Below are 13083 nucleotides of genomic sequence, written 5' to 3' on the forward strand. Positions count from 1 at the left end.
GGACTGCAGTAGGGTCCCCCTAGAATGGTCCTAGTTTCCCCTAAATCAACCCCAGGGTCCTTGTGAGAAAATCATTTAAAGCCTTTTTGTCAACTTTTAAAGTATGTTGGTTAATTTTCTAAGAGGACACTGAAAGTGTCCCTTTTCTGCTGAATTTGATACTTTATTCCCAAAAAGTTTTGGCAACACTGTGGGTGATCAGATCTTAATGAAACTTGATATATAGAAGAATCTAATGTGTCAGATGCTCCATTTTTAATTCAAATTGGATCCAGGGACATAGAGGGCTTGAGGGGGGAAACCAGAAATCTTGGAAAATGCTTAGAGTGGAGAGATCATGATGAAACTTGATGAGAAGAATAAGCACAAGTTATAGATACATGATTGACAAAATTGGAACAGATCTGTTCTCTTTGGGGGAGGGGGGCTGGGGGCTGTTAATTTGGAAAAAAGTAGAAAAATTGAGGAATTTTTCACTTAAGAACAGGTGACCACATCTTAATGAAATTTGATATTTAGAAGAAATCCATGTCTCAGAGCTCTTATTTCAAATTATAACTAGATCTGTTTACATTGGGGGAAGTTTGAGGGGGAAACCAGAAATCTTAGAAATTGTTTATTAATGTTGTAGATATGTGATTGATGTAACTGGACTGGATCTGCTCTGTTAGGGGGAGTTTGGGGGTGGGGATCAGTGCTTTGGAAAGTTTGGTGCTTCTGGACATGCTAGGACAATAAAAATTGGTAGGCATGTCAGGGAACTGCACAAATTGACTTGATACAGATTGACTTGATCTATTGATTCTTAGAATTTTGCTAGAGCTCATACCGTGTGAGCTCTTGGCCCTTCTTACTGCATCACAAGTGTCATATGAGCTCTTAGCTCTTGTTCAATCATATTTTTTAATTACATTGATTTTAAAAATAGATGTAAAATCTTAAGCCAAAAATTGATATCAAGAGGTTTTTCTGTAAATAAATTAACTTGGCAATTTAAAAAATTTAGTTTTCATTATAACGAACTTTTAAATAAATATCAAAAGAATTATCTAGAAATACTTAAAGAAATTTTTAACTAATTTGGGAGGTTCGAGAAATGTTGTCACAGCGCCATTTATTTTGAATTGCGTTTCTAATTGAGCGTAATTTTTTGAAAAATTAGCCACATGGTAAAGATGAATTCTATAATTGTTTAGTTCATTCAGGTTTTTTGCAATGTGTTAATATTTGTGATTTGGTAAAATTTATAATATTTAGTTTACCTATTGTTGCTAAAGGGAGGGATATATTAACAGGATAAGCTTGTTTTGGTTTTGGTTTTACTTGGTTGTTTTACATTTGCTGGTTTTTTTTTGTTTTTTTTTTTCATAGGCATGTAATTTGGGGGTGATACCTGACGCGGGGATGCCATGGATATTCTGTGGTAGCCACAACACTGTGCTGGGTAGAGAATTTAGAGTGGCGAAACCCTATATAGGCCAGTGTATTCTCCTGATGAGCCCTTATGTTGGGTGTTGCCTCTGAATTATTTGTCTATATTATTTTTTCTATTGTTCGGTAAATGACGACTTATACTTATTGACGACATGACTGCCTGTCCATGGATTATTCTTTATGGTTGATTGTGTGTGGCTATGCTGTTTGACCTATGTGATTGTATGGATGAGTAGGGTTAAGGCCTCATTCAAGTGCTGGTCTATATTAATCACTAATTTAGGAAAACAGTCTTCCTTTTCTCCTTCTGTCTCTTTATTTTATTTTTTTTTTTTTTTATTTTTTTTTTTTTTTTTTTTTTTTTTTTTTTTTTTTTTTTTTTTTTTTGTGTGTGTGTGTGTTTGTGCTGTAGCATTGGTGATTTCTCTTTTCATGATATGTGTGTGTGTGTGTGTAATATATGTTGGAGTATTTTTCTAAGGTTTGTTGGCTCCCCAAAAGATTCTTTTGATGTATATTGAGTTTTCATTCCCTTTTTCAGCATCAGCACTACTTGGGAGACGTCAATAGTGCATTTTCGTCAATGCCAGATATAGAATATGAAGGAAAATTGCCAGACGGAATTACTCATAACGACCTCCAGATCTTTGCTAATCTTTATCGAGAACATTGTGAGGTAGGAAAATGGTATTTTTCCTCTGGGCTGGGTATTGGAGGAATCAGAGTCGGAAACTTTCAAAGGGGTAGGAACAGGTATGGGTAGTAAAAGAATATATATTTTGCTCCTTGTTACTGCATTGTATTCTGGCAAGCTATAGATTGATATGTATGTGAGTAGACTTCTGAATTTGATCAGTGAGGTCAAATTTATAAGACGAAGTGATTACTATGTAATCAAAATGAATTCAGAATTCAAAAAAGAGCCTGGTAATTACTTCATTGGTTTGCTGAATGATAGAACCGGCAATACGAAAAAATGTGGTTTGTTCTTGATTAAGAGTAACTTGAAAGTATCAGCTCAGAACCTCAAACATTCAATTCCTTGAATTAGTAAATAGCCATAATTCTAGAAGGAAAACAAAGCCATAATTACCGCATGCCAACACACAGGATTGATAGGGAAAGACCAATCCTTGTCCCAAGGTTGGGGTGAACCTTGTCCCTCCCCTCCCTCCCTCGCTATATGAATTGGACACTGGGGAGTTTTGTTGATACTAATAGTTCTAATAAATCTGATAACTTATAAAAAAAATTTGTTTTTTATATAAATGACCAATAGTTTACTAAAATGTAATTACTGCATTTTAGTGTAAAATGTAATTAATGTATTTTATAAATGTAAATGTATTTATTTAAAATGCAATTTATTGTTTCGACTTTAGATCAGTTTTATTTTGTTTTCAATTTTAATTTCAAGGTAAGCCCATGATTTCATATTGAGGGATGAGGTCAGTGAATTCTTGACTGACCCTTTATGCCTAAATATGGTGTCTTGGTTAGAGTAACTGTGTATCGAGGCTGTATCCAGGAGAGGGACTAGGAGTTCTGACCCCCCGTCCCCGAACAAAACCGTGCTTTAGACTACGAACATTTCAATGGGCCCTTCACCTCACGCTCTTACAACACCTCATATCTTGCTTGTAATTTATTTTATTATTTGTAAAGAAAGTATGGAATTTTAGTTCGGTAATAAAGGTGATTTAATCCTTGATATTTACAGGCTGGGAAAACGAGATAAACGTACTGGAAACTGGAGATATATCCTTTAGTAAAGTCCCTCTAACTTCAAATCTAAAGGTTAAGCGTTAGAAAGGCAAATGATAGACTGCAGCAATTGGAAACGTTTATATTCTGTTGACTGACAATAGAGTATCTATTCTATCAGTTTATTTATTATTGTTTCATTTAACATTCGCTATTAACAATAAACATAAGAAAACCACGTCTTGCACAATTGTCATGCTATGATATGGAAGATATCACATGTGGAAGCTCAGTGGTCAGTCATAAATCTTTAAAAATATTTTATTTGGTGTCTCCAATTGCCTTCAAATGGCTCATGGAAGCTCATAAACTATTTAAATTACCCTTGTTCCAGTACTATCTATCTTAGTTCTGCCCTAGGATGGATGGATGGATGATGTATCAACAAGGGAAATGGTGTCACTTTTATACACTTCTGGAAAAGCCTTATGCCAGGTTTGCCTCTTACTCTGTCTTGTTTTTTTTCTCCAATTAGCAATGGCTCTTAACTTTTTGTTGAAAGTCATCAATTTGATTTTAATTTAGAAAATCCACAAAAGACAAAAAATCACATTAACCTGATTAGAGGTAAAAAAAAAAGCATCGCTGCAACGTTGCATACCTTGCCACCATTAACGTAACACTCAACACTCAATTCATTTCTTAAAATGTATATTTAGAAAACATTCTATTTTTTGGGCGTTTTTTTTTTTTTTTGTTTTAATTCGCTTATATCACAACTGTTTTTAATATCCCTATCTAAGGAATTCCGTAACTTAAGCCAAAAGTTTAGTAGACCATTTGTTAGTATTTGATCTGTTACAAGATTTGTGTCCTTGATGGTCCCACAGATTTGGGGTAAATGATGATCTGCTTGAAAAACAAGCTTATTTTCAGATTAATGTTTTAAATTAATTTAAGTAACTAAATTTCTATTGGCTCAAAAGTCCCAAGAAAAGAAAAATATTAAAAAAGAGAAGTTTGCGTTGCCTAATATCAATGTTAAATAGGATTCACATTTTGTATTACAACAAATCTGTATTTTAGACTCTTCATCAAACAGTTCGTGGTAACGAACTATAAGTAAAGAGTGACTCGGCCCAACTTTTGGTGTTCATTTTCTTACAAAATCGACTTTTAGGTAATATTGGATGCAGTAGTGCAATTACAGTTCAGTTCAGTTGAATCGGTGTGGCATCAATTTTGGCGAAGTTCCATGAACAATATTTCCACTGAGTGTTATATGGAAGAAGATCCAGAGAAACTATTGCCAAAGTAAGTTGTGTTTTCTTCCCTCCAAATCGTTTTTTTTTCTTGTATTCTTACATTCCTATTGAAAAAGGAAGTGTAAGCCAACGGTACGAGGCTATCTTAAACTACTATTCAAAAATATACTAGCTATGCGCTAAAATTATATTCTAACGATTGTATCCTAGAGCTGTCAGGAGACTCGAAACGGGGATTACTCCCAATAGTTAATTCCCCGCCTTGATATTACATAGGCTACATCCACCTTAGACGCCAGTCAGCCGGATGAGACTAGGGATGTAAATCGTTCTTGGAAGCAAAGCCTTAACCCCTGATATGGTAACTCCTTGGTAGCCTGCCTGCCTGCCGATTAATACCAAAACTTAAGAGTTTAGATCCCCCCCCCCAATTACATCAAATTCTAATTTTAATAATACCTGCCACCCAGGAGAGAAAAACTGCATAAACAATGAACATTAATAGAAAAGAAGACTCGTTTTGTATTGCCTTCAAAGTTTCGTATGAAAATGAACTGAAAAGTATTTTCTAGACCAAAAAGGTGTAACAGGAGAGAGAGAAGCCAATCGGGGAAAAGAAAAAGTATCCTTGTTTGCAGAGTATAACTCCTAAAACTGTAATTGGAGGGAAGCATTGAACGAAGTTAAGATTCCATTGGCTAACAACTTGATAAGATATTTGGGAGAAAAGATGAGTCATTATGTTGCAGAGAAAAACACTTAATTTTTAATGACTTCGCTAAGTTAAGTTATAGATGACTCTATTGGCAATTGAAATGATCTATCACGTACCATAGAATAAAAAAGAATTTCACAAAGGTTCACGAAAAAGAAAATGGACATGTATCTGATAAATAATTGGGTGTCATACAACCTCCAACAAATCCTAATTTTAAACACATTGCTATTCTTTGCATCTTTTCACTTAGCTATAGTGATTCTTATTTTGTTTGGTATAAGGCTAGGGTTCCAGCATAATCCTAGTTAACACATTTTGCAGGGGGAGAACCTTTATCTCCACTTCTTTCACCGTTGATAATTTTTTTAAACAAAATTCTGAACGATAAACATGGATTCGACTGCATTTTTCCGTTTTCAAATAGTCTGTATACGTAACTGAACACCATATCTAATAATTTCTCACAAAACACATTAATAGACAAACACTAATAAATTGGGTTAAGTTAGGTTAGATTTGGTTTGGTTAGTTAGATGGCATTTGGGTGTTTGTTTATAAATGATTTTCAAGACTTAAAGAATAGACACAAATATTTAGAAATATGGTACAAAAACTGGAAATACAAGGAAAATAGTGAAGATAAAGGCTCTCCCCCTGCAAAATAAGTTAACTAGAATTATTCTGCATATTATGAAGTAAGAATTGTTTTCTTAACATGTTTCCTTTTGTACGGCTGGGACCCTAGGCTGATATCTTTTGTTTTTTGCATCCAGTACACCCATAATTCAAAAACTTCTTTTCAAAGTCAGATAATCTTAGGCATAAGTGTAAAGTCCTGAAATTAAAAATTATTCAGAATAATTTTTTTCTGAAATTCAAAATAATTCAGAAATAATTATTCTGAAGGTTGGCTGACCCTTTGGTAATCCCCGTTCTCTGTTGATATATTCAAAGCCATTGGTCATTCTTCATACTACGGAATAGTTCTGTCTCTGAATTATTGTTTGCTGGATTGGCTAACAGCTCATATAGCTGGCAATGATCTACTTTCCAAGACTAGCTTTGTCTTTTTAATAACCATAAATGGGGTTGTAAATCTTACCATAAAACCGAGACAAAATATAAGTAAGTAATATCTTTAACTTCCTTAGAAGGATGCCACAACAATTGCATTTATTTTGGGGGTAAAGGTGGATTAAATAAATATCTTATTCATATTTTCCTATAACTTTCCTTTTTTCTACACGGTCTGCTGGAAACATATTTTCACAAAAATTAAGAACTTTCAAAAAAAGTTCCCATGAATAATTCTTCGTCGGATTTTCTTCACTGTGATAATTTTTTTTTCTGACCATTTATTGGGACAACGTCTCTATTTCAATGCACATATGTATGAAAACTTTGTTTTTATTTTGCTAATAAAGTATTTGTGTAATACTCCCTTTAACCTGATAAAATTATTAGATTAAGAGTTGACATATATGATTGATCAGTTCTTACGCAAGAACAAACATGAATTACAACCGATTTTCGTATCTGCATGTTATCATAATTTTTATTTTCGTGGAAGAAACTGTACATTATAGATAGCTCTAGTAGACCAGTACTGAATATAGGTGAGATAAAGGAGACATTTGCAGTTACTGCGTAGGTCCTCTTGACTATTGTATTTTCTGCTATATCAGCATTTTTTTTTTCATTTCATTTGTTATTACCACAACGCAGAAAGCTTTCGATTTTCGTGCAATTTTTTTTTAAAATAGTTTTTAAGTACACAGCATTTAACCCCGTAATAGGCAAAATGCTGTTTTAGACTTTGGATAATGAGGATCTTTATTTTGATGGTTGTTTTTTTGGGGGGAGAGTGGTTCGTTAATAACATCTGCCTAAAGTAACTGTCATTTCAGAAACTTTTAAGGGGTCTTCTGGATTCTTTTTAAATTTTGCAAAATTTGGGTTTTGTCTTTTCTTTAAAAAAAATATAGTTGCTGCACATGTTTGCCTAATGCAAATGTAACGCCGAGTTAATTAAACACTAAGTGCCATTTATTTATTTACTTTTTTGCGTATATTGAATTGTTCATTTTTAATATTTCTTTGATTCTTTTTAATTGACAAATGAGACAAGTTCCATGACTCTAATAGCCCTAGTTTAGAAATTTTACGAAGTTTGGTTATTCGAACCATCAGTTTTTGACAGCGAATTTTATCTTCTTATATGATATAATTTTTAAATAAAAGTTGTCCACCTCTCAAAGCCAAAGTCTGTGTGAGATCATCCTACTACAATTACTACATCCTACTACCATCTTCCTACTACAATACACTATTCCTACTACAAGACATTTCTTTCATCATTCACACTACTTTGCATCTTCTTCTTTTTTCAGGGGCAAACTTCTTGCCTTGTGTCGTTTGAATTCAGTAATTGACTTCGTTAAACGTGCTGATAACCAGTTTTACCAGAGCCTTGTTGATGTTCTTCTTCCCAATGTCTTAAGACCGATTCCGGCCTCTTTAACTCAGTGCATTCGGTCTTTTTCAAAGAACCTAGAGGGATGGCTTCTATCTGCCATGATGGACTGTCCAGAAAATATTGTGAGAGTTAAGGTATAAACTTTTTTTTTCTTTTTTTTTTAATGAAATTAATGTTGTTCTCTTTAAGTGTTTATTGGTTAATAGAATGTCTCACCAAGATCACAGTTTAACACCAGGGACTCCCCCCAGCTAAGATTTTCCAGAGATTCTGGGGAATTGAGAAAGATAATAGTTACAGCAAGAACTCTAAGGGGAGGGGGAATGAAACAGACATTGTGGACGTTATGAAATTTTGATTACCTAAAAATTTGCGGAAGAATGGAAAAACAGATAAACTCTAACTTAGATCTTTCAAAGTCAAGGCGTTAACTGGGAGTCTCCTGAGCTTTCTAAATTCAGCTAAGGTTTTTGATTCTGCTTAGTTTGAAACCTTTGTCAATATTGGAACGTTGAATTTTACGACTTGGGTAGTTTTCCAGTCACGTTCATGGCTTCAACTTTCACTCATTAGCAAAAAAAACACCGCTACTCTTTTCATTTTAGTGCTTGAGCACTATACAAGATTTTTCCTGTTTCCTTTGATATATATATAAATAATTCGCTTAGAAGTAACTTTTTGTTTCTTTGTATCTTCAGGGCCTCTTGAAACTATTTCCCTGTGAGAAACGAGCTAATTGGTGATACATTTTGTTTCAAATTCCGAATTTATCACGGTTAGTGATTTCTATGAAATCCTCCTAGGAGATCGGGTTTTGTCTTTGGTTTCATCCTATCAAATTTGAAATATCTTCAACAATCGTAATTCAAGGGTATTTAAGTATACATGTATATATATAATCCTCCTAGGAGATCGGGTTTTGTCTTTGGTTTCATCCTATCAAATTTGAATTATCTTCAACAGTCGTAATTCAAGGGTATTTAAGTATACATGTAAATATATATATGGTTGTATTCGTGGAGAAATGGCATGTATGTATACATATATACATGAATATATGTATAGTTGTATTCGTGGGGGAAAATGTCACTTAACTGTGGGCCTACGTCATAATCCCTCTTAAGGAACTGTTTTGTGTTTTATTTTTGAAAAATAAAAAAATAAAAATTGTTATTACAGGAAGTTCGATAGCATCAGATATTATATCACAGTTTTACAGTTGTATCACATCTATGTATCTTATTGCATTGATACTATAGACTTAATAGTTTCCCTGTTAATAATTTTTTTTTAATAATTGATCGTAATGTTTATTTTATATTAATAATAACACAAAGTTTGCGTCTGCCAAAGACAAGGCAGAAAACAAATGAAGCCATATGGTTATGCTCTTTTAAAATTTGTACACTGAATATTAGGTGTTCGCATTGTTTTCTGACATGAATGCCTCTATTGCGCCTTAAAGAGACTACAACCCTTTCGGACGGAGCATTGAGTATGAAAAAGGGGGCGAGAGGAGGTTTTCTAAAAATAGTAACTAGTTTTGAAAGTTTTGTTTTGTGTCTTGTTGAAAGTTTCTAACTTTCTCTGAATATTTCTTTGAAACTTTCTTTGAATATTTCAAGTTAAGGCTGTTGATATATTCGGAATTATATATTTGAATGATTTTCCTTTTTACTGTTTTCTTTTTCTGCTTTAAATATTATTTTTCAAGCTGTCTTTTGTTTCGTAGGTTGCTGCTGTCAATGCTTTGTCCCAAACTCTGCGACGGTACACATCATTAAACCATTTGGCCCAGGCAGCTCGTGCCGTCCTTCACAATGAATCCCAGATTAACCAAATGCTTTCGGACCTCAATCGGGTTGATTTTCACAATATCCAAGAACAAGTTCGTATTTTTTTATTTTTTTTTAGATTTTTAAAAGGGGGGATTGTTCTAGAAGATAAGAGTACAAAGGATTCCACCAGACTCTTCTGAGGGTGAATAGGTCGCCTCTGAATGAACGCCTTTAGTTGATGGTACGGATCTTGGTCACTTCTAACAGCTCCTATAACTTACAACTGTAACAATAGAAAAAATTCTTAATACAAAACAAGAAGTTATAGATCTATCCAAATAGATTTTGCGCAAAGTTATCCTGATTTATCTTCTTTTGGATTCGTAAAAAGAAGGCCTTTTTGTATAAAAAATTGTATTTACCCAACAGTTCCATTTCGACCGAATTAATCTAATCAATACCCGCTTATTGTGCTGAAAACAGACAATGCTGGCGTGAACTATCAATAGATATTCTTGTGAACGAACATAACAACACTCGTGCAAATTAATTCAGCTTAGATTTAACAAAACAAATTGGCAAACACTGCTTCTTTTTAAGGGTTTGTGGTCTTTCGAATGACTTACCTGCTTCTACCATAACTGCTAAATATACTCAGGTGTTCTAGACAAAACATTTTTGAGTCTAGATTATAATGAGTAAGAACTGATTATTTACTTTCTTCAAATTTCTGTTGTCTTATTTTGTAATGTTTTATTTTTTGTTTTTATTTGAATTTTTTCTAAGAAGAGTTTTTGCTTACTTTGACGTTGGCATATAATATTAATAAGAAGGTTGTTGAAGAAGCGACGACACAGCCGTATAAAAAGCAACTAATAATAAGTTGATTTTGGCATTGGTGGCAGGTTTTTTTTTTTTTTTAGACAGGGATAATGCTCATTAGTTTGAATTTAATAGAATTCCAATATTGATTATCGCTTCTTCCAGGTTATCTTATGCTCGTTCTGTCCCTCAGACAACCTGTTTTGGGGTGATTTTGACCCCGTAGCCCCTCCTCTGAAATTTGTGCTTAAAGGTTTTGGTGCTAATGGAGTTGACAAATTGTCTCAAATGAACAGGAAAAAACAATATATTATTAGTATGATTCTTGCAGATGGATAAGTTGTGATATTAAAGCCACAAAAAAGTACTATTGCATTTTGTTTACTATAGGCCTTTTCCACTGACAAACCAAACTCTTCAAACAAGATTCAGAATTATCCTTGGAGCAAAAACTTTTATTGAACTGGATTGGCCAGATTGTGTACAATAGAACAGCACAACTCATAAACTCCCAATCCAAAGTCCACAATCCGCCTAAATCCACAGTCTTGCTTCCAGCAAGAGCAGCCTATTTTGTAATCCAGATTATAAATTTACAATCTGGTTTGTCTGGAAAAAACCCGTGGTTACTCTTGAAATTTCTAGCACTTGCAAAAGTCTTGTCTGGGGGGGGAGTATAAGTAAAGGGTCACAGTCTTTACACGCTGCTTTGATATGTTAGTTTTTCTACGCTTCAGAAAGGTTAATGAAGTTAATGGCATAACGACGACAATCAGGTTTTTTGTCAAATATAAAAATAACCTTATTAAATGGTTTATTTTTAATTTTTTTATTGTATAAATCAAGAAATGCCGTGGTTTTAAAGTGCTTAGGATATATTTTGCTATCAGGGACGGGGGCTTGAAATATTTGTTCTCCTTTTCAGTTATGCTTTATTTTCACTATGAATTCTAATGGCCTATACAGTAGAAGGTCTATATTTTTATATAGACCTTCAATATCTATATTTTTTATTTGATTTATTTGAGTAAATATCAGTGATGAAAAGAAATTAAAATTGATGCTTTAAAGCATAAAACGTTAGTTAAATCAAATATTTTAGCTGCAAAAATTGCCATGAAATTACATTGAGGTCTTCTATCAATGCGTTGCATGCTGGTGTTTGAAATTTGTTATATGTATCTTATATTTGTCAAATATATGTGGAAAGCCATACCCTATGAGAAATATTGAAGGTAATGGGAAGAAAGCTATGGAATATGGATGCATAGTACAAGCGGTAAAAAAAATCATTTGGATTAGTTTGTTGCCATGAACTTGGAAGTTATAGCCTTCTCTTTGAAATCCTAAGCCACCTTAAGCAAAATCTCTTGTTTTCCATACGAAAATCATGAAAAGAGTGCCCCTAGACTTTTCTTAGAAATACATAAGACTATATCTTGGGTTAAAAGACAAATCTTTTTTCGTACAAGAGAAGTAATCAAATTCAAGTAGCTTTTAATGATTAAAGAAACTATGGTGATGCAAGCTATTAATGCAAAACTTTTTTTAAATGCTATGTTCAGTTCTTTAATTGCGGACGAATGATTTGCTCATCTGGGACCCAGGGCCTGAGAGTCACAATATTATTAAAAGGAAGGGGGATTCACTTAGTTTTCTTAGCTTTCAATTGCAAAAAAAAACAATGGCACAAAAGCATCCGATCTTTCCATTTGAATGAGGAAATTTGCAATTTTGGAATTCGTTTTGCAAAAAAACCTCATTAAGATGTTATAATTAGGAACATACCCGGTTCCCTGTACTACCTAGGACACTTTTTGTACCATAAGTCTTTTAGAATGGATGGGTTTCAGTGTCTTAGCCCAAACCCTTTAGATGTGCCCCTTGTATACGATCAGTAGATACATGTAGCATAAGAATAAGAGTTAAAATTTGCAGAGAAAAAAAGTCCGATGAGGGGAGTAACTATTTAAGTAACTGTTTTCACCCTGGTAAAGAAGCTACACCAAGATTTTTTTTTCAGCTTGTGTACATTTTGGTCTAAAATTGGATCCCTTATTTTCCATGGCCTTGAAATTAAGGAACTGCTTTCTGGTATTCAGATGCAAGTTTTTTATTCTTATGATTCTGAATAGGTTAATTAAGGGCTAGAACGTTTATTTGGCAACATCGCCTACTATCACTGTTCTATAGCACTATATTCCATTTTAGGCATCCTGGGTGTGTCAGTGCAATCCTACGCTAGTCAATTCACTGGAGACTGATTTCAAACTTACTCTTCAAAATCAGGTAACATTAGAACAGTGGGCCTCTTGGCTAGATGGAGTTGTCAATCGAGTCCTTGAAAATCATGTTGGGAAGCCAGATTTCCAAAAGGCTGCGAGACAATTTATTTTACATTGGTCTTTTTACAGGTTCGTCTCTTTTCGAATAATTTTTGCAGTATTTTAAGTTTCTAATTAAAAGAAATGTTACGGACCTGGCTTCTGGTTAGTCAGTGAAACGGTCCAGCAATTTTAAAATGTCTTAATGATGTTTCTACGCTTGTTTCCTGTTTCTTTCAAACAAATCTAGTTAAAACCCAACTGCATTTGCTGTTATAAATACTGTTTTGTTATTTTTCTGACTAAACTGCTTAGATAATTGAGTTGAAAGAGTAGGCCCACAGATATTTCTAGTACATAATATCACCGTGCCCCAAACAACAGAATATTTTTTTTTTCATAAAATTTATAGTGCAACAGTAAAAAAATAAGTAAAACGTTTTCAAGCTTCTTACTTCAACCTTGTAAAAAAAAAAAAAAAAAGAAAAAAAAAAAAATTAATAATTACAATGTATAGCTGAACAACGTGACTGACTTATTTTTGGTATGTAATCAGTGTTCC

The 13083-nt window shown here is 33.5% G+C and overlaps 1 protein-coding gene across 6 annotated transcripts in view; it reads left to right on the forward strand.

Annotated features, from left to right (window-relative positions):
* Window positions 1-13083, forward strand: part of LOC136032881 (DNA-binding protein RFX2-like) — a 121486-nt gene that overhangs the window by 98869 nt on the left and 9534 nt on the right. For all 6 annotated transcript variants that reach the window (XM_065713307.1, XM_065713311.1, XM_065713309.1 and 3 more), the window contains 5 exons: window positions 1976-2110; window positions 4319-4452; window positions 7512-7731; window positions 9330-9485; window positions 12409-12611. In XM_065713307.1, coding sequence (XP_065569379.1) covers window positions 1976-2110; window positions 4319-4452; window positions 7512-7731; window positions 9330-9485; window positions 12409-12611 — 848 coding nt within the window. The remainder of the gene's footprint in view (window positions 1-1975; window positions 2111-4318; window positions 4453-7511; window positions 7732-9329; window positions 9486-12408; window positions 12612-13083) is intronic.

The sequence above is a fragment of the Artemia franciscana genome, chromosome 11 (assembly GCF_032884065.1).
Source record: "Artemia franciscana chromosome 11, ASM3288406v1, whole genome shotgun sequence".
In the NCBI taxonomy this organism is placed as follows: Eukaryota; Metazoa; Arthropoda; class Branchiopoda; order Anostraca; family Artemiidae; genus Artemia; species Artemia franciscana.